Raw genomic sequence first — 24,393 nt, 5'->3', positions numbered from 1 at the left:
CCCTCCCAGCCCCCAAATTCTTAACCTGGGTCAGAAGACCTTGGAAAGACTGATTTACTACTTTCCAGCCTAATAACCCTCTAACATGGCTCTCTGTTCCAACAAAAGTGAGCTGCCCGCTGCCTTTCTAACAAAACTAGTGAGGAAAGCAGACTTTAAAAAAATACACATTAACACACAGTATTACAAACTGGGTATGTGACATGAGAACATAATTTAAACAGGGCTAGGGATGGGGTGTTCCAGGCAAAGCCATTTCTGCTAGGACGTGAACAAGGGAGAGTAGCTCATGATGAGGCTGGAGAGACAAGCAGGGTTCCACCTGCTGAGCTACATGTTTCAAATTTTCAATGCTGTTCATTAAGGGCCTTTCCTCTTTCTTTCTTTATTTTTTTAACTATCCTTTTCTTCCAGCTTCCATACAAGTTCTGTTTTCCTTTTCTATAAAACTTGGAGAGGTCCCCTCATCTAAGAGCAAACTGTCTCAACAATGATAGCACTTAAGGTGAGCCAATCATGCACATACCAAGTATATGTTGCCCATTTACTGGGTCGCTTCTGTGCCTATTTTATCATAAGAGCTTCAGCAACCATATCTGAAACATAATCAATCAAGGGTGTTCAGCCCTCATATTGTTGAGTGGATGAACACAGCTAGTGTGTAAAGATAGGATTCGATTCCACTGTGCCACCCAATTCTTAATTTCACTCACGTCTCATTCTCAGCCCTCCCCTCTGCTTTTTACACTCTAGAGAACAGTGGGGGTAGGTAATTACAGCAGTTTAGGAAGTGAGATGGGGCTGCTAGCTGAGCAGAAATTAACTAAAGTTGCATAATTTATTCCCTGTCCTAACACTTCAAGCATTATTTGGGGGCATCCAATGGATTTCTAGGTAAAAGCAGTATGAGATCTAGTGGTATTAAAGAAAACAAGCTTAATACCAGGGTGCAGAGACCACATCATAATGAATAGACATTATGAGAATCATAGTTCAGATCACTAAGTTTGTGATCCATGTGCTAGATCTATGGTCTCCTAGCTATAGGAAAAGGTATAGTAGAGCCAGTCCTCCTCCATATCCATGGGTACTGATCCATGGACTCAACCAACCGTGGATGGAAAATATTCACAAACCAAAAATTCCATAAAGTTCCAAAAAAGCCAAACTTGAATTTGCCATGTCCTACAACTACCTACATAGCCTTTACATTACATTTACAACTACTTACATAGCATTTACATTGTATTAGGTATTATAAGTAATCTAGAGATGATGAACGTATATGGTGGATTTGGGAGGATATGCATAGGTTATATGCAAACACTACAGCGTTTTTATATAAGAGACTTGAGCATCCATGGATTATGATATCCGTGTGGGTCCTGGACCCAAATCCCTTGGATACCAAGGGACAAGTGTATAGACTTTGGAAAGGGGTCAGAGAACAGTCAACACAATAAGGTAAGAAGAGCATCTACAAAGAAAAGATTATTTTTCTTTTGTAAAAGGTCTGGAGGAAAAGAAAAAAAGCAAACAGATAAATTAACCTCTTTTTTAGTATGCAGAATTTTACTGGGAAAAAGAAAAGGGTTTAACTGTACAATATGGATACTAGTTAGAAAAAGAAAAAAAAGTTCATACAATAAGAGCTTCTTAAACTGTGAATTAGGTTACTGAGGGAACATAATTTACCTGGATTTCTTTACAATGCCAGAAACAGAAGTTTAAACTGGTAATTTTCAGGCTATAAAACAAAGGAGAAATTGAGGCCTGGATATAATTTCAATAAACACTTTGATAGGATCTACGGTTTTTCAAAGGAAAGTGGTGGCTAAGCCACAAGACCCAAAAATACACACATGTCAGTGTGAAGAAAACTCATTTCTGTCAAGAACAGAATCACCATAAGGACAACAGCCGGAATTTCTGTGCTTCATTAATGTAAGTGTGTAACGTAAATGTAAAATAAGTATAAAATGTAATGCAAAATATGGAATAAATGTGAAGTAATATATGCTTTTAACTACGCTGCTAACTTAAAGAACAAAGTAATGTCCTTTATAAAATTCAGTTTTCAAATGTATAAAATAGTACTGGCAGTGTGTGAGGGGTGGTTATAAAAGAACTTGCATCTATTAAATGAAATGTGAATAACTATTTTTTTATTTTGATTTTTAATAACAGGAATTACTCCCCAAACCTTCAAATAAATTAAAATAAATGTAAACCTGTAATTCTACAGACTTCACTTCCAATATTTTCTGTGAAGGTCACAGAAATAAGACCATATTCAGATACATTTTTTTCTTAATGTAGGAGTATAAAAGTGCTTTTCACCGATCCTAGAAAATTGGCTCTCAGTGATAGTTTATAGTTCTTAGTTTTCCACAACTTTTTTTAAACATAACTTTCTTTAAAAGCCAAATTCAAGTGACTTAGGTGGTTTTCACAGGAATACGCTCAAATACTTCTGGCCCTGATGTCCAGTGGATTCCATCGAATAGTTGTTCAGGCATGGCGGTGTGAAGCTTATAGCCATTCAATAAAATAAAAAGTGAGCCAAATGGAATGATTTTTCAAAGCCACCTACTTCGCAGAGTAAAACAATTAAAAATTTGTACGAAAATGGTCTAAAAGGAAGCTTTTTATTTCACTAATTTCCAGTCCTGTCCTGGATATTTTTAAATTTTTAAATGCTAATTTGAAGCAATTTTAGAAGTAAAAAAAAAAATTAAAGAAGCCTTATTCTTTCATTTTGAGAGAAAGCCAAGTGAGCCTTAAATTGCAAAGCTAATTGTTTCAAGAACTACAGTCACTTGCCCCAACTCCCCTTAGGATTCCAAATTATAATAGCATCAGTGGTCAGCTTTTAGGAGCTGTGAGTCCTAGAATACTATTTTAATTTCTAAGAGGTTAACATTTCAGTGTGTCTTTAAATGTTGTTTTATGGAATTCTTTCCATGACTACTTTAAGAGTTGAATAAAAACAATTGTTAGTGACAGAATTTTACTAGGGCAATTTCTGGGGGCAGATTTTTAAGTTTTGATTACTTATAATCAGAATATTGTTCCCTTTCCTACTTCAAGTACCCAGACCATAACCTCTGAATTTATAAGGGTGGGTGGCTCTTTATTCTTGCTAATATGACCAATAATTTCCAATTATACCATACTTTATAATATGCACACTATACCCAATATAATGACATGTCATTTCAAGGTAGCTAGCCCATGAACTTCTACAGGTTTAATGGGATTTTGCGTATTTAGAATTTCATCATAAAGGGGCCCTTTGGAATCATTATAACATCAATCCTTTCCCTTTATAAGACTCAGCTCTCTTACTAGGCAAGAGCATCAGGGCGCAGGGCAAAGCCTTAACCCACCCATAGGTTGTAAGCCAGTTCCCAATAAAAGCCGTAGCACTGGGGGAGAACATTAATAAATGGCAATGATAACATATTAAAAACTTTTTAGTGAATCAGGGGATCGATCAGCAAGGTGGACCATGATTGTTACTAAGAGAAAAAGTCCTTACGACTTGAAGTAATATTTAGATCTGCACATTTTATTCACTACTTTTGGGGGGAGAGAACTGTGTAACTGGGAGCAAATTAAGTATAAAATAACTCATGTTCCATTTAAGTCATAACTTTCTAACTGGAACTGTCAAGGCTGAATTAATTAGGATATTTAATACCAAAGAGAGAGACGGCTTGCTTTTAGAATTTTTTTTTAAGGAAAGAAGAAAAGGAATGATACGTAGCTGAAAGAGTTGATCCCCAAGCCTGGTGATAAAATCTGTCAGTCCTTCTGTGTGAAGGGCTTATTTTTCTTCTTGAACAAATAGTGTGTCAGTGTTTTTAAGTCAAAAAAAAAAAAAAAAAAGCAACGACAACACCACCACCACCACCTCTGCCAAGCCTCCAAAAACCCTGGTTACGTTACTATATCTTATATGCCTTATGTGAATGGTGCCTGATTTTTTTCTTGTGCCTTAATACATGAGGGATAGGTATATGAACACTCTTATGGTCCATTAGGAACGTGATCCTACACTGTAGGGAGGAAAGGGGGACCAGAAGGAGCTCCAATGAGCTCCCACTGTCTTACGGATTTTAATTGTTCCCTGGCTGACATGCAGCTTTGAGTGTGTATGGATATGCACACACACACACCGACAATTAGTCCAGGGTAGAATTTGAGCTCCACTTGAGACTATCTAGGTAATATTTCAAACTGACTGGCATTTCTCCCCTGTGGCCTTATGCATAATAAAGTCCTCACAACAGACTTTGGAAATCATTAAAGTCTGACGGAGGCAAACGTAAAAGTAGACTGTCAACACTGGGTTATTCAGAAGCTCACTCTCCTGGCAAGGAGATTAAACAGATCCTTGGTTTTGCTTCTCTTCCTCCTTCCTTTTCCTTCCATGGCCCACTTTTGGGGGCATGTCTCTCCTCATATGCATCTCCATCAGAAGGTGGTAAAGGGAAAGAGCAAATGCAATCTGCAAACTTGACAGTAAGTCTAGGAAGAGATTGACTAACTGAATCTACTTGCTGAAACTAGGTTTGGGGATTATTATTATTCCTGCTGCTGTTCTATCCAATCTCTAGTCCCCAAGGTGAACTGAAAGTTGACTACACAAACCTTGCTTTATATAATTCACAGATCAGTGAATTAAATGTACACTGACTACAAAATATACCCCCTTTAAAAGTAACTGCTACTTGAACGGAACATGTGAATCCTTCTATTCAACAAACAGAAAATGAATTCTTCTGTAAGAGAATAATCACCCTACTCCCAATTTATTAACTTTAAAGACTTAATTTTCCTTAAGTAGCATATATCTGTATCAGAATTTCACTATGGAAACATTATAAATGCAAGGCATATTTATTTTTGATAGAACATGTGCTTTAAACTCTTTCACATGTAGTGAAGAAGTATTTCAAAACTGAGAGAGAGCAGTGATACAAAAAGCCAGCACCTGGTAGGAAATACCTAAAAGAAAGAAATGATTATATTCGGTCTTTTTTTTTTTTTTTTAATGAACGTCACCTTTGTGTCACAAGTACTTTTCCTTCCCTCTCCCAGTAAGTCAGCCTGAAGTCTCATTCTAAATCTATAATCAATCTTTTTTCTCCCACTGTAATCCCTTAAAACTCTGGGCTATCACACATACTTTTGACACTGATGCGTGTTTTCTTCTGGATTGCTGGATTTGCTTAATGCATATATCAAGTATCAAACCGCTGTGCATCTATGACTGGTGGGATAAAAGACCTCTATATAAAGATTTGCTCATAAAAAAAAGGGCTAAGAAGGCAGTCTCAGGAAAAGTCTAAACTAACCAATTTTTAAATGCATGATCAGAAAATGTTAGGGACTAAAGCAACGCTTGCCGATTTTTCCATTAATATGATCGATGTACACTTGAGCAGAGAGGAAAGCCTTAAAGTTACCATCCCATTCTCTACTAGTTGGTTCTTTTGACACCTAAAAGCTATCAACAAGGCTAAACAGCTTTCAGAGTTTAAGCCACTTCCAAAATGAAACTATTATATACCATCACAAATATTTCATAAAGCTCAAACTTTGAGAAAAGAAGTCTCCTGAAATGATGTGAACAAAGAGGGGGCAGATACTGGTTAGCTCTGTGAATCCTGGTTACCCAATTTGATAATGATAATTACCCTAATTTCTGATTAGAAGACAAGTTCTATTAATCAGGACCAACAGGCACAATAAAAAAAAATCCAAATTTTAAAATGTAGCAATTGTTCCTGTAGACATTTTACTGTACTTAAAAACCAGTAATAGAAAACACTTGCCAAGTTCATTTAGTCTCTGACTGAGGCACACATATGTGATCTCCTAATTTACAGCTTGCACGTACAGATGTTCACACTTAGTAAAAGGGTTTCTTAATAGCTTTTTTAAATTAAAAGTGTGTTGATAATAGGTGTTTTAAACATATCCAAACAACACAGCTGAACTGACAAATGCCTGTCTTCATGTCTCACATTGAGGCAAGATTTTGAGAGAAACTATTATGATTCAGTTGCATGGTCTATAGGATAAATGCTACCCCCAAAACCTCCAAATGAGATCTTTCATTAATTTTTCTCTCTATGATCTGTTTCCAAGTCGAAATGTTAGATTGCTACTAGGTTTATGTAGCCGAAAGCAGAACCACACAGCCGTTGCTGGCTGCCTGCAGTTTTTTTCCTTTGCAAAACTTTGAACCCCATCCAGCTTTGACACACTGCCTCTTCAGCTAATAACTATCAAGTTTCCCCTTGTCTCCTGTCTACTTTTCTTTGAGGCAATTGCGCACTCAGCACCCCGAGATAATAACACACATCTATAAGATAAAAGCAATGGCATTAATGTAATTGTCTGCCTTTCTCTCTTTAGCCTAATCTCTTTTTTCCTTCAGTTTTGACTGCCTATGTGACACCTGTTTTTGTCTCCTCTGATCCTACGACAGGTTTTCCGCTGACAAGGTTTTTGCCTGACAGAGATTCTGCAGACAAGAACATAATAAAATATGAAGAACTGCTTGTCAGAGTTTCTGCCAATGCTCACATGAAATAAAGAAAAAAAATGACTTTTTTTTTTTTTTTTTTTATAAGGGGCCCTGTGATGGTCGCTTCTGGCCTGTCAGGAAAAAGACCTCCCTGGCCAATTTCTCCATGCCAAACAGGTGTTTTCTTTTATGTGAGAGGTTGATTTGTTTTTAAATTTTTACTGATAGTGGAAAACATGAATAGCCAAAAGGGGGGAGGGGGGAATTTCTTACCCTCAGATTTTTGCAGGCAAAGGAGTACTGAGGAACTACTAAATAGAAGTGAAAAATACTTCACTCAAGACCACATCTTCTGAATAAAACAAAACTGCCAACATCTGTTAATGATCAAACAAATTTAACTTCTCTAAAATTTACTTCTTGGTTGGTTAGGCTATTAAAATCTTCCACCTACCTTTCACTTGTTTTGTTGTCTGAAGACACAGGGGGAAACAGCAGAGATGAAAAAAGAGTGAGGGCTGAAAAAGAGAAATGCAGAAACAGGACCAAAGGCAGAGGGGTTGCAGGCTATGCTTACTACTTAAAATGGGAAGAGGCTGCTGGAAAAGAAACTAGCAATTAGGAATCAGAGACTTTTAGATAGGAGGTTCCATAAGCCTTTGTTCCATGTGTTCTCTCAGGTGGGAGATGCTACAATGGGTATCAGCACCCAGAGAAGAAGTGCTTTTCCTGAGGTCCCAAGCTAGAGGAGGGATCAGTATTACAGATACTACCCTTCTGGTCTCAGTGAAGTATTCTGAGAGTATACAGAAGGTAATACTTAATTGCTCCTGGGGGCGAACAGGTCCAGCTTCCCTGATGACCAGGGCAGAGGAAAGAGCAGACATGATCAATAGCGCAGCAGTTGTGAAAGCACGAAGGACTGAGTCAAGGAAGGACAGGAGCCGGAATTTGGGATTCTAGGATTCTCACACCAGCTTTAACTACTCTACCAGCAAACCAGTTTAACCTAAGCTTCGGTCCTCCAAATACATTTATCTCACACCGAGGACCTAGAACAGCCATGCCTAATAGAAATATAATTCAAGTCACGTACATAATTTTAAATTTCTCTAATCTCATTTCAAAAGCAAAAAATGAACAATGAAACTAATTTTTAAAAATATATTTTATCTAACCCAATATGTAAAAAATTTTACCAATATGTAGACAATATAAAAATGATTCTCAATGAGCTATTTTACATTCTTTCTTTTTTTAAGATTACATTTCTAAATTTCAGTGTACACTTTACACTTACAACTTATCTCAGTTGGGACTAACCACATCTCAAGTGCTCAGATCCAAAATGGTGACTTCCTTTTTGGAAAGCCAGGTTTACAGTTGCCTTTGCATGCTGTGGCCAATTGAACTTAAGGCCCAGCAAGGCTGTCCTTTCAATTAATTGGGTTTGCACTTGCTTTTGTAGGATCACCTGACCATACAACCAGGCTGGGAGACCTAGAGGCCAAAGGAGGGGTTTCCCTGTGTATCAAGGAACAGCTCCAAGGAGAGAGGAACTTTACTACTGGGCCCCTTAACAGATACTGCTTACAAGTCTATACAGTTGTGGCAGTAACTCCTTTAAATATTTCCTATACAACACTTTGGCTATCTGCTCACTCTTAACAGATTAACTCAAGCTTCTGAAAGAGTTACAAACTTCTACCCTCCCAGAAGGCAACACCTGGTAAGGAATGAGTTGCACAGACAACGTTTTATGCCTCCCAGAATACAAGTCAGAATTTCTCTGAAATACCACATGCATCTCATCCAGCGATTTTACTCTTCAAATGTGGGGGTTAGGGGTGGAGGGGGGTATGGGGGGGACCCACACTTAGAAGAAGTCATCACTATGACACAATAGGAGGAAGAATGGTTGAGGGTACTGCTGAGGCATCCTGGGTCCTTATGACCCAGCAGCATCTCCCCATTATCTGAACAGAGCATCCTGAATAAAATGAGAGGAGTTGAGTAAGCTTCATTTATAACCCCTTTCAATTTGTGTTCTGCTTAACCTGGTGAACTCCAATTAACTAAGATGTTCCTATAAACAATTAAGCTTCCTGTAGGATCGTTAGCAAGATATAAAAATTTATGATGTAATAAAGTGCAATAAAATGATAAAGTGGTTAGCCCATCAGAGCACTTCACATGCAAGAATACAGGTGTGAAAATAGGCAAAAGTAGCCTTCACCCTGTCTAAAATTTGTTTACTTCTGGCTTTTGGATTTTCAACAGATAAGCAATCCTACAATTCATCTCAACTGATGTGCACTTCTTAAAATGTGACTTTTGGGGAAAAAAAGCGTTTGGGACTTCTATTCAAATATGGGCTCACATGACATTTTAGGGGAGATGGAAGGTATGAAGCTAAACTGGATTTGTTGGGGAAAACAAGATCACCCTAGGAACAGCTGGTCTCACAGCCAAAGGAACTGGTGACCTCACTCCAGCACTGGACACTGAAGAAATTCATGAGGCTCTAGAGAGTATAATTAATATTCAGTCCACTTCTTCATTTAATCCTCCTCAAAACTTCACTGTGCTATTCAGGTACATTCCTATTATTATTTGAACTTACAGATAAAAGAACTGGGGCTAACTAACTAGAGACTGAGATGGGATTCGACCACTGGCCTGAACACACCCAATTTTTAACCATTTCAACCACAATAAAACGTGTCTGTCATGTTCTCAAGGTTGAAGCTTTACTTCTGTAAGAATTTAGAAATAACAACTAACACTTATTAAGTAGATTATCTCATTTAATGCCAGAAAGAACTCTGCAAACTAGGCACTATCATTATCCACATTTCACAGATGAGAATACAGAGGTTATGTAACCTGGCCAAGGTTCTACTGATGGCAGGTGGTAGAGGCAGGATGTGAACCTACACAGAGCTGCACTTTTACCTCCTTTTCTCTCACGCCTCCCATTTGTGTACCTGAAGCTTCTTCAGACCCTGGGGCTCCAGCTCTGTAGGTTTCCATCACAAGATCCTCCCTAGAAAGTCCTTAGCAGGGGACCGGCACTGTACACTTTAGAGGCCAGGATTTACCAGATCCGCCATATGTTTCCATCTGAACAAGGTGGAGCTAGAAAACAACATCTGAGGAGCTAACAGGCAGACAGCCCAGGACTTTGAAGGGGAGGCACTGTTTGTGTGGTGATTAAAAAAAAAAAAAAAAATTTAGGGAGTTCAAAGCACCGTCCCAAAGGTGGGCAGACTGAGAAACAAATCAAAACAAGCAGCTCAGGGACACAATAAGAATATAGTTAATGCCATGAATGAAGCAGCAAACCGTCACATTTGTGAGGATGTCCTCCCTTTCAAGCTTATCAGCTGTGATCAGGGAGTAAGGGAGGGAAGCAGAAGAGGGCACGGTGCCCTCAGGTCAAGCAAAGAAGGCTCTTGTGCCAGGCAGGAAAGTGGCCTTGTGTTTGCTCTCTAAAATAAAAGTAAGTGGAGAGATGTTCAAGGCCTTCATCCATGGAGAGAGCAGGACCCTCCTGGCCCCCTCAGAGCCAGGAGGCAGCTAGAAGTTGGTTTCTCTGACTAAAAGAGAATTCTGCAGCTAGGCAAGCCAGGTTTCAGTGTCACAACCGGGAAGAACTAAGCCTTCTAGAAAGATACATTCTTTTAAGCAGATACTCCATTAACTCCCACGTTTTCCAAACCAGTGCACCAGGGGAAGAGGACTGTGGGGTTTCTATCCTCGTGTTTCTAAGCAAAGCCCTAGGAGCATGGCCACCTACCTCTTCCCAAAGGATCAGGTTCTTACTCTGCCACGTCGAAGCCTGCATTTATTTCCCTGTGCTGAGGTTTCCAGCTAGGACCTTTCTTACATTTTTTCATCTAATCCTAAATACCCCTCTGCAACAGTTCTCTCCCAAAGCAAAATTCACTCTTGTTAGGACAGTCTCCAGGTCAGTAAGAGGGAGGCAGAGCTTTCTTGCAGGTTAATGTCTGCGAGCATTATTTTCCTTTGCCAGAGGACACTCCGTTTTATTCACCCTCCTCTCTTACGCTTGACAAATTTACAAATGATCATATAGAAACTGCTGCTGTGTTACTCAGAATGAGCATGATGTCAGAGAAATGCCATGCTTTATTGCTTTTGATAATAGACTTCTATTGGGGTTGGGAAGAGGAGAAGACTAGCTAAGAAAAGGGGATGGAAAAGGAAAGCGTGTACTTAGTTACACTGGCTCTTGGACTGGTCAGGGAGAGTATTACAGAACTACCAGTTGGGGATAAACTACTTTCACAGATGTTCAGACAATTCATAAGAAGAGCACAGCCTGGGACAAATAATAAAGACGTGTGACCTTTCATGGGATAAAATGAACAATTACTGGTTTTGATCCACCCTGCTTAAATCCTTACAAAGTACCGAGCAGCCAACAAATCTCAGGAATCTGTAAACAGAATAGTTTACAGATTTGCGATCTCGTGATTCTAAATGTAGGATGGACATAATCAAAAGGTTTTTGATCATAGAATGCTCAGAACCGATGGCCCTGATTTAGGACTTAATTGTGCAAATTAAGCCTAACTAGGGTTTTCTTTTAGGTATAAGCTTGCCAGATTTAGCACATAAAAACACAGGACTACTCAGCTAAATTTGCAAGGTACATGTTTATACTAGAAAATTATTCACTGTTTACCTGAAATTCAAATTTAATGGGATGTCCTATATTTTCTATTCGGGTGAGTGTCTCTATAAATACCCCTGCTCTGATAGGACATATCAAGCAAAGATCTGGGAATTCAAATTCAATGAATTTGAGAGAAAAAAAGAGAAAAATTACTTCCAGTGAATTACAAAAAAGAAAGGCTTGAAATTAATGGATTATATGAATATTAAGTCTTACAGTACATTAAACCATAAAGCTGGTTGGTAGATGACACTAAATTAACTTTATACTGCTCACCATTTCCTGTGGCACAGAACTGAAGAACCAAAGCATACCTGGTACAATACTTTACATATGATGTATGCTTAATAAATATCTCTTCATTGATGATCCAGATGACAGGCCAAGCCTGCTCATTTTACATTTAAAAAATCTAAATAGTTTGAACACTGGCAGGAAAACAGCTGGATTGCTGAGTAAATAATTAAAGTATTTAAAGTCAAAGTATTCTATAAAGAAAATAATTTGCACCAAGAAAGCTACCGTGGGGTTCTTTAACCTACGTAATATATTTTTTATTCATCAAGGCTCTATCCTTGACAAATGCTTACTGGACATCCCAAGAAACAATGGATTTTTTTTTTTAAGGAGTTTTAACAAGTGGGCTTCGTCAAAAGTAAAAATTACTGAGCTAGCCAAGGAAAAAAACTCTAAATAAATTACTTTTCTAAAATCTGCCCACCTCTTTTATCAAATCAAATATATCCCATCATGTTTTTTTTTAAAACAGTAATTTTCCAGTTGTCCTGGATTATCATTAAATGTTTCTGAAAATCATTTAGAATATAGTTTACTTTTTTTTTTTTTTTTGCTTTACGCGGACCTCTCACTGCTGTGGCCTCTCCCGTTGCGGAGCACAGGCTCTGGACGCGCAGGCTCAGCGGCCATGACTCACGGGCCCAGCCGCTCCACGGCATGTGGGATCTTCCTGGACCGGGGCACGAACCTGCGTCCCCTGCATCGGCAGGCGGACTCTCAACCACTGTGCCACCAGGGAAGCCCCTAGTTTACTTTTTAACACTTGTACTACTTTATTCATCTTACTGGTTTAGAAATAAAGTCATCATCTATACTATAGACATTAAAACTAATTTGCAAACAACAAATAATAAAAATGGTTTAGTACAGTAGCCCTCGCCCTTTACACCCCACCTCCAGTTTATCACAAAGGCAAGAGAGTCTGATTAGTTATACTTCTCACTGGAAGCAGGTTCCTCAGAGGAGAATGATGCGTAGCTACAAAGTACACTTCCTCCCACCCCTCCTTGCCCACAACTCAGTATACTAGTAAGATTTGCTAATTTGTAAGGCTATGTACAATCTTTGGCTGAAGCTTCAATTCTGTGAACAGTAGAATTACTACCCTAGTATGGTGGGAAAGGCTCAAAATACCACCTACTGAATTTCTACTGACAAAAACATTTATGTCACCAGTAAAGAAGCCCATTACTGCTCTTACACTGATACCTTATTTTGGCAATGTTGAACCAAGAAAAATTAAACTTGCAGGAAATGTGGGTTTTTTAAAAATGTTTTCAAGACTCACTCTGATAATTTTAGGCAAATGAAGGAAAAGCATAGAAAAGTCAATGCAAACAGAGGAAGGAAAAAAATACAGTTGTTAAGTGAATTAAGTGGCAGTATGCTGGAGTCCTTTAACTGAAGACTGTGAAATATGACAAAATTAGAAGCTCAAGGTTATTATACACTGTTGGTATGGACATCCTATATCCCCAAAGAGCTTGTTTTAAATAATGTTAAATTCAATAAAGCCCTGCTTTCAAAGTGCAAGAGCTGAAATTCCTTAATGGGGAAAAAGAGCAGGAAATCCTTTATTAATTCAGTGGGAAATACCTACTGGTAATCAAGGAGTCATTTTTGGGTTCCCCCCTCTTTATCTCAATGGTGCTAAGATTTCAAGGAAGTAATTTGTGAACAGCACCACGGCCCAGTGAGTAATTGCAAAATTCAGGTGTTGCAGTATGATGAATTAATTACTCCTTTTCACTTTTTAAAACATCTTAAGATTTTTGTAAAGCAACTAATGTCAACAATTCAAGCAGATTTAAGAAGCAATCTATAAGGCTATGAAGTGACTGTGTGAGACTGTGTGTGTATGAATAAATATATAATAACCCATGAAATCCTACATCTTATGAAGAAACTGAAGATGCTGATAACAAAGAAGATATAGTAAGACATTAATTCAAAAGAGGCCAACAAATTTCTAAAAATTCATCTTTTTGTAGAGAACCCCTGATTTTGGCATTTAGTTATTTTTAATGGCAAATATTAATTTTTTATGGTACAATTACACGTGGAGTGTGTTCAGTGCTATGATGAAATGATTCCATGAGATGTATTTTGGTAGTCTTACTCCTTGCTGTTCCATCTACTTTCACAGAAAAATCACACAGTAGAAAAAACAAGCCACTTTCTCCTTGTCCCACACATAGGTTACTGTGCTGAGTAAGGCAGCCAGGAAGACTGCTGTATCTCACCTCTGAGCAGAAATAACTGGAGACACGATTTCAGGGTTTTCTGTGCAGGGGGAGAGAGTGAAGCAATTAGTTGAAACGCTAAGGGCAAAAAGAGTGGGTGCTCTCATCCCACTGCCAACTCAAAAGCTAGGAGCCAGACCCTCAGTGTCGTATTTGTCCTACTGAATGGGGGAAGAGTGACATCTGTATATCGGCGTGTACATATTTTGAGTTGTATACAGAGATGTCGCTCTTGTGGGGGAGAAGAGGTCAAGGTGATAGTAGTGGTGAGGAAAAGTTAGATCTGAGAAACTTTGCAATTCATATACCAGAAACACAGAATTTCTAATGACACGGTAGGAAAAGCCGAGTCTGATGTAACAGAAATACCTTATTCAAGTTTGGGGAAAAAACCACATCCCTCAGAAAATCTTAGAAACAACCACTGGCTGGGGATAATTTATGTTGTTGAAGAAGGAAGAAATATTGCTTTTTCCCCCCATTACACTACTAATGTAATATGCACGTGGAAGTTAGACAGATAAAATAAACTGGTGACACAGTAAACTTTTATACTCACAAGGCTACCACAGTAGACAGATGATGGTAACACAAGATGGCTTTGGAAAAAATGAGAGGGAATGAATGAAAAGTCCTTTGTTTAATGACTGGATCCTCCCCACCCCCCTTATTGCTCATGTGTTGTCCAGTTTGTTGCTTTTAACATGTATAAAACATTTTAAAGACTTCATATAGTTTATCGTCAATGCTCACAATAATCTTACAAGGTAGATGTCATTAACCCTCTATTACAGATAAGAAAGCTCAGATGCAGAGGTGCTGGGCGACATGTCATCAAAGTTGTAGAGCCAGCATTTGACCCTGCACTGCCTCCAGGATCCTTGATGGGCTTGGGACATAAGCTATTATCTGGCAGAGCCAATACTTACTGAGGGAAAAGAAGGACACTTGGGAAGTGTTATAAACTGAATTGTGTTCCCCCCCCCCAAATTCATCTGTTGAAGCCTTCATCCCCAGTCCTTCAGAATGTGACTGTATTTGGAGAGAGGGCCTTTCAAGAGGTGATTAAATTAAAATGAGGCCCTTAGGGTGGCCCCTCATCCAATCTGACTGGTGTCCTTATAAGAAGAGGAATCTGGGTGCACAGAGACACCAGGGGTGTGCCTCACAGAGCAAAGATCACATGAGGACACAGCGAGAGGGCAGCCATCTGCAAGCCAGTAAGCGGGGCCTCAGAATGAAACCACCCTGATATGGGACTTCTGGCCCTTCAGAACCATGAGAAAATAAATTTCTGATGTTTAAGCCGCCCAGTCGGTGGCATTTTGTTATGGCAGCCCTAGCAAACTAATGTAGGAAGGGAGAAAAAATCATCGAACGTAGTCACTTGCATAGACCACGAAAGCAACAGCAGCTCAAGTGTTGCTCAAAACTGGACTGAGAGTTGTTACAGATTTTGGCCTTGTTAATAAAGCAGGAACAAGTTCCATCCCTGGAGGCACTGGAGGACTGGGGCTCTGGGTGCCAGGCACACGCCTTCCAGTGTGCTCCCCCCATACTACTCGATATACCTCTTCTCTCTCCCTCACAGAAACAGGGCTGAAATGGCCCCATAACACCAACATACATGCCCCAAGAAGCAAGATACATGATAAATTAAATGCATCTCAAGGCATGGTCTGGTGTCGTTCCCTCAGATCTTGCTAGAATAACATGACATTTATAAAAATACAACCCACTGGCTATTTGGCACTGCTTGGGAATGAAGAATATGTCCACTTAAGAGCCACTCCCCCAGGCTGTCAAAAAAATCTCAAGCCAGGATTTCTCCTATAAACATTACCTATCTTTTAAAATTATACAGTCTAGGAAGTGAAGAAAATTAATGTAAAATCTCTGCTTATTTGCAAGTCTCCTTTCGCCTCAACGTAAAAAACATAAACCAGACAGAAGAACACGTTAAATGCTCGGTCAAGGCCCACGGATGGGACAGCTCTGTGCATCTGGCAAAGAGCCTCCACCCTTCCCGCCTCGTCCCCCGGTCACCCTCACCCCGAACACACACCTATGCAGAGCTCACCCTCCACCAGGGCCAGCCAGCCTCCTCCAATCCCCGGGCACGCTGAAAGACGGTATTTACGGATTATTTTTTTTCAGATACCAGCCAAATAATGTTCCCGTTCACTCTCTCACCCACCTTAGACCATACAAAATTTAACATCTGGGAGGATAAACTCTGCCCCGAACGCAGATGACAAGGCTGAGCAGTCATGGAGGAGTTCTCCTCAAGCAAAGAGGACTTGCCAGCTTCCCTCTGAGGTCCAGGCCCTGAAAGGCCAACTGTGGTATGTTTGAGTTTCCATCAGGCCCGGTGCTTGCTGGCTGCTGCTATGTTCACTCAGAACCCAACTGTCCTATAAACATCTCGCCCTGCTGCTGAGAGCTGCCCGCCTGGCCTTACTTATTGGAGCCGAGAATATGCAATTTGGGAGCTGCAGGCTGCACGGGAACTAACACTTGGAGCACAGCTGACCCCTCTCTTCTCCAGGCCAGTGACAGCTCTAAAAAAAAAAAATTAAGGCACGCTCACACGAACATAACAAGGGCAGGAAGAAAAGTCCAGATTTTCCTCACCATGTGCCACCCAGCCATGTTTACACTGATCACAAGTCCTCAGGTTAATCTTCCCCGGCTGGAAACATTCACACGTGCAGTTCACCAGTGTGCAGCGGATGGCCTGCAAAGGAGAGGAGGAAAAAAGATCAGCATCTGTTCAAAGGTACCATATTTCTTCACCATTTTAATAATAACACCCACTTCCCATTTTTAACAGCTTTAGGGGCCTGGAGAGTTTTAAAAATAAATTTTGAAACCATCAAAATCTCTTACCAAAACATATTAGAAAACAACACTGATTGACTAATAGAATGTTTCATGCCATTCATAGGTGAGCTTTAAATTAGAAGCATAGACCGAGTAGTATAAGAGTTAAAGGATTACATACTCTACAAGATGCTGGATCTGAAACACCAGGGACCCGAAAGAGAAAAAAATATTGCTGCTACCAAATAGGCACATTTAAGTTCATCCACCTGGCAACAGTGCAAAAAATATACACTCTCATACAATAATGTTCAAATGAAACGTTGTTCCAAGTAAAACATGATATACAAGTAATATTATTAGAATATTACTTTTCTTCTGCAGTGTTTCATTTAAATGTTTTATTAATCTTTCAGACACATTTTGAGAGACATTCCTGTTGGCCCAATAAGACCTGGCATATTTCTGGCATCATTTGTCACTTCCCAATTCCTTGTTTGTTCCCCCCTTGATATATCAAGTCCATTTTCATTCCTATTTTGAAAAATGCAAAACAACCCCCATTTTTAAAAAATGATGATGTAAGAGATTAAGTTTACATTTGTTTTTAGATCAGAGGTAGAACAGGAAAAGACATGTATGTGAACATTTGATACTTGGAACAACTCACCTGTATCTTAGAAAACTGAAAGACACACTCAAAAACCTTTCATTTCTTTATAAGCACTTTAAAAAATCATCTCCCCGGGCTTCCCTGGTGGCGCAGTGGTTGAGGGCCCGCCTGCCGATGCAGGGGACGAGGGTTCGTGCCCCGGTCTGGGAAGATCCCACATGCTGCAGAGCGGCTGGGCCAGTGAGCCATGGCCGCTGAGCCTGCGCCTCCGGAGCCTGTGCTCCACAACGGGAGAGGCCACAGCAGTGAGAGGCCTGCGTACCGCAAAAAAAAAAAAAATCTCCCCGGTTTACATTATATAGTGAATCCACAGAAAATTAGCATTAGTGAAGTGTAACTTTTGATAGATTAAGAACCTATGCTTAAGAACGGTGCTAAAGCCGACCTATGCTCCTAGACAACAGTTAATAAATTTATCTCATACATTTAATTCTAACTTCCATGGCAGTTCTGAAGATAGAAGAGATTTAGTCCGATCATTCACAGATTAACCATCTACTGTAACTACCTGAACTGCCAGGAAAAGACCTCTCTACGGCTCTAGATGTAATCAATAATTACTGATTTGGGGGGTGGGGTGGAGAGAGGTACAGGGTTACCTGAAACTGCAGTGCTGGGCCTGAAAGCTACTCTCACTTACACAGCTCCAGACGTTCATGTTCCTGGAACCAGCTGGATTTTTATATAAACTGTCTTATTTGTAACAGACAGTATTTTAGACATTGTTAACATGGTTGGGACAAACTCCATTTACAGAGAGTAAGACTGAATGGGCTTTGACTGCTCCCCATGCTTTAGATCAGGCGAGTTTAAAATATTCCTCTTTTGTTAATGAACATCAAATCTATAGGTCCCTATCAGTTTCCAATAGAGTCCTTGCCTAGACTCCTCTCTTTGCTTCACCTCCAACCCTGGTTTGCTCCTCTATTACTGCAAGAAAAACACTCAGGTATATCATCTGCCTGATATTTCAGGGCCTTTCTTCCAATGTCAGTGGTCCAATTACATATTAGGAGGTTGTAAAACTTTGCTGTATGTATTAGTGATGAAAGGAAATAGTAGTAAGAAATAGGGGCAGCAAAGGAAATGCTGACTACGCAAGAATAATATATGTAGTTGAAGGTTAGAAGGGGAAATGTTTCTCCCCAAATTTCTTGTACCAACTTCAATAGTTTAACTGACTGAGCAATATGTCAGAACATTCCAGGTTAGAAAGAGCTTCTTTAAATGGTGTGTTCATTAATGAACTCACAATTTGATTGTACTATGGTAACACAAAACAAAACAACAACAGTTTAGAGGGCAGTGTTTCTACTAAAAACAAGGCACCTTACAAACTATCCAATTATAAATTCAGATGCAGCAACCACATTGACATTAAAATATTTATATAATCTGAAGTGCGATAACAGAATCTTTCATAAACACTAAGGAAAAAAAAGTCGCCTGTTTTACCAGACTAAGGAATGATCAAAACTAACAATGACTATCTCTCAAGGACTACACATTAACTCCAGCACAAAAAACATATATATTTTAAATCATTAATTTGATCATTTTGATTTGACAGTTATTTAACAAAAATACCCTCACTTTACATTGTGTTTAAAACATACTTTCGTCGGTTTTAATTATAGCTATATTCAGGACAAAACAAATTAAGAGACTGTAGATTTGCTTTATTTTATGTATATTTATTTATTTACTGATTGAACTATTCATTCATTTACTGAGAACTAGTTTATGATTCAAATATTTTTCTCTTCCTAAATAACTTTATACATCTGGCACATTAGGGAATTAAACTTTTCAGATCATCATCCTTTTCCTTTTTCATAATTTTACCCTTTTTGTACCTAAACATACAAACATTGGAACACCTCAGCTCCTTTTGTATATAAACACTTGAGCACTGGAATATCCATTTTGTATTTCTATGACTTCCAGAAGGTCTATTTGTTTTCAATTCAGATTTATATAGACTACAATTGTTCCTTAAGGGAATTATATATATTTAAACAATATGGTCTAAATAAATATTTTGAGTATGAGACTATTGTGGCTTCAAAGGAAGTCTTATTCTAAGTAACATTTTTGAAACGGCATAAAAGTTTGACATACTATTTATTCACAACAAAACAGAACCAATGTGATCACTTGCCAACTCACCCACACTTCAAAAAAATAAATTATCATAAAACTATCAAGGCCAGTGAAGCCTCAAAAACATACACACTTTACAAGGAGAGAGCCGGGAAGAGCAGAGATGGTGAAGCTTTCATTTTGGTGAGCACATCCATTTCTTCATGTAGCTAGTATATGAATGCTTCCCACCCACTGCCGGGCATTCATGACTACAGAAAATTCAGCGGCGATAACGAGGTGACAGAAAGGGGACACCAGGAAAAGAGCAGACAATTTGATCAGGATATTCCCACCTATAGATGCAGGACCCTTATGCAGGTCTGGCCAACTCAGGCTAACAACCCCTCCACACCTCCAGGACGCCACTTCAGCGAGTGCCTGAAACTCTTTCCTCCATTTCAGTAGGGTAAGCTTTTCCAACACCCCAAGAACAAGAACAAATTTTCTTAAGCCTGCAACTTATTTAAAGTAATGATTCCTCTGCTTAACTTTGCCATAGATTTCTTGAAAGAAAAATCCATGCACCCACCACCCACTGCTTCCACCTACATTTTAATTGTGCAATCTGGATTCTGCCCCACACAGTCCTGAAACTGCTGTCTCCAAGAGGAATGTTCTCATCACATCTGGTCCCCTTTTCTAGCCTCCTCGTTCTCCTAGACCCCGAGGCAACTTAAGGCACTAACTCTCCTTCATTCCTGGGCTGTAGAGACCAACTATCCTGGTTTATTGACAGCAGCTTCTCACTCTCTCTCCACTGTAAATAAATACAGGTGTTTCCCACGGCCGGGCTCTTCGTTCTTTAATTTGGCAATTTCATCCCCTCCTACAGCTTCAAATATCATCACTATGCAAAGCCCATCACTGTGGAGCCAAGTACTGTGTTAAGTGGCAGAAATGGATGGCAGAGTCCCTGTGCTCAAGGATTTGACAGTCAGAGCTCATGGGCAGTGGGTTCAGAGGAGAGATCCTAAGAACAGAAGGAAGCCCTTGAACAGGTTTGGGAAGCACCATTTCTCCCTCTTTATGCCTTTATCTTTTCTTCTACCAAAGGTAGGGTTTTAAATTTTATCTACAACAGTAAACTATTACCTATTATCAATAATAGCTAGATTTACTGGATATTTGCCATTTTCCAGATACTGTGCTTAACTATTTACAAACATTAGCTCTCCCTCAGAAAATACCACGAGGTCAGTACTATTATTCCCTTTATTTCACAAAGGAGGAAACTGAGATGGAGCTAATTCAGGACCTTGCCCTGAAGTCACAGGAATCAGATTCCAGGTCTGTGTGAGCTCTCCACCCACTCGCAGGCAGCCATGGGGCAGAGCCCCTCCGTCTGCCCCCCCACCTCACTGTGTACTGTTAACTCCTGCTCATCTTTCAAGCTTTCAACTCAAATACTACTTCCATTCCCCAGGGCAGCTGCCCCCAAGGGATATTTCTGTCACAGCATTTATCACAGTTGTGAATATTATATTTATCTATACTTACTCATTTTATATATATATATATATATATATATATATATATATATATATATATATATATATATACCTATATCTGTGTGACTATTTGATTAAAGTCTGTCTTTCCCTGTAGAATTTAAGCTCCTTGAAGGCAGAGTGACATATTGTTGGGCTTACAGTGTAAATATAATGGCAAATAATAGGTGCTTAAAAGGCCCTTAAAGAATGCATGAGTCTTCCGAGCCTCTTTCCCATCTGTAAAATGATGGTAACAATAACATCACAACAGTGTCAAAAGACTCAAATGAAATAATGAATATAAAGCATGTGCCACTGTGTCTAGTGATAGCAAAAGCTCAAAAGATGGAAACCATTTATGACCTCAAGAAACTTTCCACATATTACATTTGAATTATTTTCCCCTTATGATTCTTCCCAATGTATTTTTTCCAACACCTTGTAAAATGCTTAACACATATTTAGTCTTAATGAATAAATGAACTTTGACATATATGATGCCATATTATTCATACTATAATCCTCTAAATTGGGCAGGACAGGGATTATTATTTCTGTTTTAATACTGGGGTTCAAAAATGTTCATTTAGGTGTTACACATCTCTTAAATGATAGGGTGGATTTCCCAATTACTAGTCATTTATTTCCATTACCTATAGAAAAAGAAGAGATACAGTTAAAACCAGTAAATTATGAATATTCATGTTCAAAAGTATATCTAGAATTCATAAAGTAGACCAATTTAGTATAAAAATATTTAATCAAAGTTCAGTCAGTAACACTTACATTTGAATATTAAACAAGAGTGCATTTGCTAGTATTGTGGATGAGCACCAAAGCCCTATTCAAATAACAGATCCCGTTATCACTAAAACTGAAGAGTCTTTAAGCTTCATTATACTCGTAGCTGGCTTGAACTCTGCAAGTTAATGTGAACTGAACATCAATCTTCTCACCAAATGATATTTCTCAGAAAAGCGCAGATTGTGGCTTCAGCTAATATTTAGCATATATCACAAAAGAACTATACACAAGGTTAATTAATACATCTCCTGTTAGCTGTTCCTTCTTTGGGAACACTTACAGAAGTTACCTATTAATACAAAACAACAAAAGGCAAAATAAGGCCATGGGGCATATAGAAACATAAGACATATTCTGAAGTAACAATCATAGAAAGAGAACCTCCCTTACCAAAACCCCCCAAAATAAGACTAATTTCAGTTCTGGGTTTTGTCTTTCCACACAAAGAAAACTATTTGCCAGGAGATCCCCTCAAGTGTTCATTAACCTGGCCAAATATCTCATATATAACTAAAAATCCTTCTTAAATCTGCTTTCTCCTTATTCATTTCTGGGGAGGATACCAAGATTTACAACTTGGATTATGAAATTCTACTTGAATCATTTAAAAATGTTTAAGAGTTAAGAACATAACCTACACTAAAACTGAATTACTGAAAAAGCCAATCATTAATATAGCATCCATCTGTCCCACTAGTTTCTTCCAGAAACTTAGGTGGTACAATCTAGGTGTACAAATTAATTGGCTATAATGGTTATCAGTGACAAGGTTTGCCTTTCTTATTTTTTAACACGAACAAATTTCTTAATAAAATGAATTTTCTACTTTGGAAATCACATGTAGGTGTGATAAATAGGTAAACTCAGCCAAACTTCCATGAAAATCCAAAGTAGTCCATGTTGTAATTAACTATTATTAATTCATCTCTGCATATGTTATTCACCTCTGTACATACAGGTCCCAGAAGGAAAGGTATGTATGATGCCAAAGGTCAAATAAACCTTTTTTATTAGGTAGGAAAACTGTCCTTCAAAGACTTCTGTCTTTAAAAAAATCTGGAAAATTATCCATAATGAATCTGGAAACTAATTCTTCTAGGATTGTCTCAGAATACACTGCAGTAATTACAAAGTAACAGCTACTAAGCATTATGGATGAAGAGAGTAATCTTATATGTGACCAAAAAAAGATGGACTGCCACACATATTTATACATCTTGTGTATAAAGTACCTAAGACCATACTTCAAGCATTGCCACAGAGATTCTCAAGAACTCACATGATAGGAATGGTGATTTATTAAGTAAGGAAACAGCTCCCTGTATAAATTTCAGGACAGTTTTTCCTCTTCCATTTTCACATGGCTGATCCATAAAACTAATGGAAAAGCAACAACTTCCAAAAGAAGTACTCTGAGTTTTAGCTAAGACTTTGAAAATCTATATGATATTGCCTTTGTAGAAGAACAGTGTCTTAAATTTGCCTAAGTCATGATGCAACTTGAGCAAAGAAAAAAATTTTTTTGGCATGGTGGATAACTTCTGAGCTTACTAGACAGCTACAAGAGAAATTTGCTTTTACGTGACTACAAAACACATACAGGCCGAAAGGAAAGGTATATCCATATCCACCTGTTGTGCTGGCAGGTTTTACAATCAGGTATCAAAACAAGACAAGAAGATGTGAGTTGGATAGACATAGAACACTGAGACCCCTGGTTTTAAATATACTGCAAAGAAGTTTTATAACAACCTAAAAAGTCTTATCTAACTCTGACTCTGAGACTATTAATATAAACCAATAGTTGCAGTAAGGTGGGTATGTTTTCTGTATTTACGCAAGGAAATGTACAGATCTGAGTTTGGACAATGTTCACAGAATTCACAAGAAGTGATTATCAGTGATTATAGAGTGTAGAGTAAAAGTAAAGGGCTCACAGAGTATTAAACTGCAATGTAAATGCCACTACTCGTAATAGTAACAGCAGCAAATGAGAAGCAATGAAATTACTGTCTGCTTAACCAAACCCCTTAAAAATTCACACAATGGGCCAGCAAAAGTATATATCTTAGTTTGTGGTAAGATAAATTAGAAATCGAAAAATGTATTAACCTTTGTATAAAAGGTTCCTTAAAATGTGTCTAATTGTTTTTTAATGTCATATGAAGAAACAGCAACCTGATAAAAGTGATCATTTTGTTTTACTTATGTGCTCTGAAATTTCTTGATGTCTTTTCATCAATCAGATCTTGCGGCTGAGTCAGAAGATTTGAAAAGACATGGTCAGTCCAGACTCACTACGAGGTTCAGATGCCACTGATCTAAACAATGGACAACAAGGTCAAGACAGAAAGCTGGGCAATTCAAAATGGCCAGACTCCAACAAGACATCATAAGAACATTACTGACCAAGGAAATATTATCTTCACAATAAGCACATACAAAATACCTGAAAGAGATGCACTGTGAAAAGGTAGCCTTTAAACATCAGTTAGTGCTAAAAATCAGAAGACTTAAAACCTCATTTTAATTTTCTCTTAAGAGGTGTAATTCTCTACCCCACCCCATCACCTGGCAAATGGATAAACAAAGTATGGTATATTTACATAGTGGAATATTATCTGGCTAATAAAAAGGAATGAACACTTGATATTACTACAATATGGATGAACCTT

The 24,393-nt window shown here is 38.5% G+C and overlaps 1 protein-coding gene across 12 annotated transcripts in view; it reads right to left on the bottom strand.

Annotated features, from left to right (window-relative positions):
- The window catches only part of BNC2 (basonuclin zinc finger protein 2), a 429,706-nt gene that overhangs the window by 140,582 nt on the left and 264,731 nt on the right, over positions 1-24,393 (bottom strand). For all 12 annotated transcript variants that reach the window (XM_081238148.1, XM_081238152.1, XM_081238153.1 and 9 more), the window contains one exon: positions 16,418-16,520. In XM_081238148.1, coding sequence (XP_081094274.1) covers positions 16,418-16,520 — 103 coding nt within the window. The remainder of the gene's footprint in view (positions 1-16,417; positions 16,521-24,393) is intronic.

The sequence above is a fragment of the Mesoplodon bidens genome, assembly GCF_964165515.1.
Source record: "Mesoplodon bidens genome assembly, chromosome: 6".
NCBI classification, from domain to species: Eukaryota; Metazoa; Chordata; class Mammalia; order Artiodactyla; family Ziphiidae; genus Mesoplodon; species Mesoplodon bidens.
This window is presented reverse-complemented; position numbering and strand designations above follow the sequence as displayed.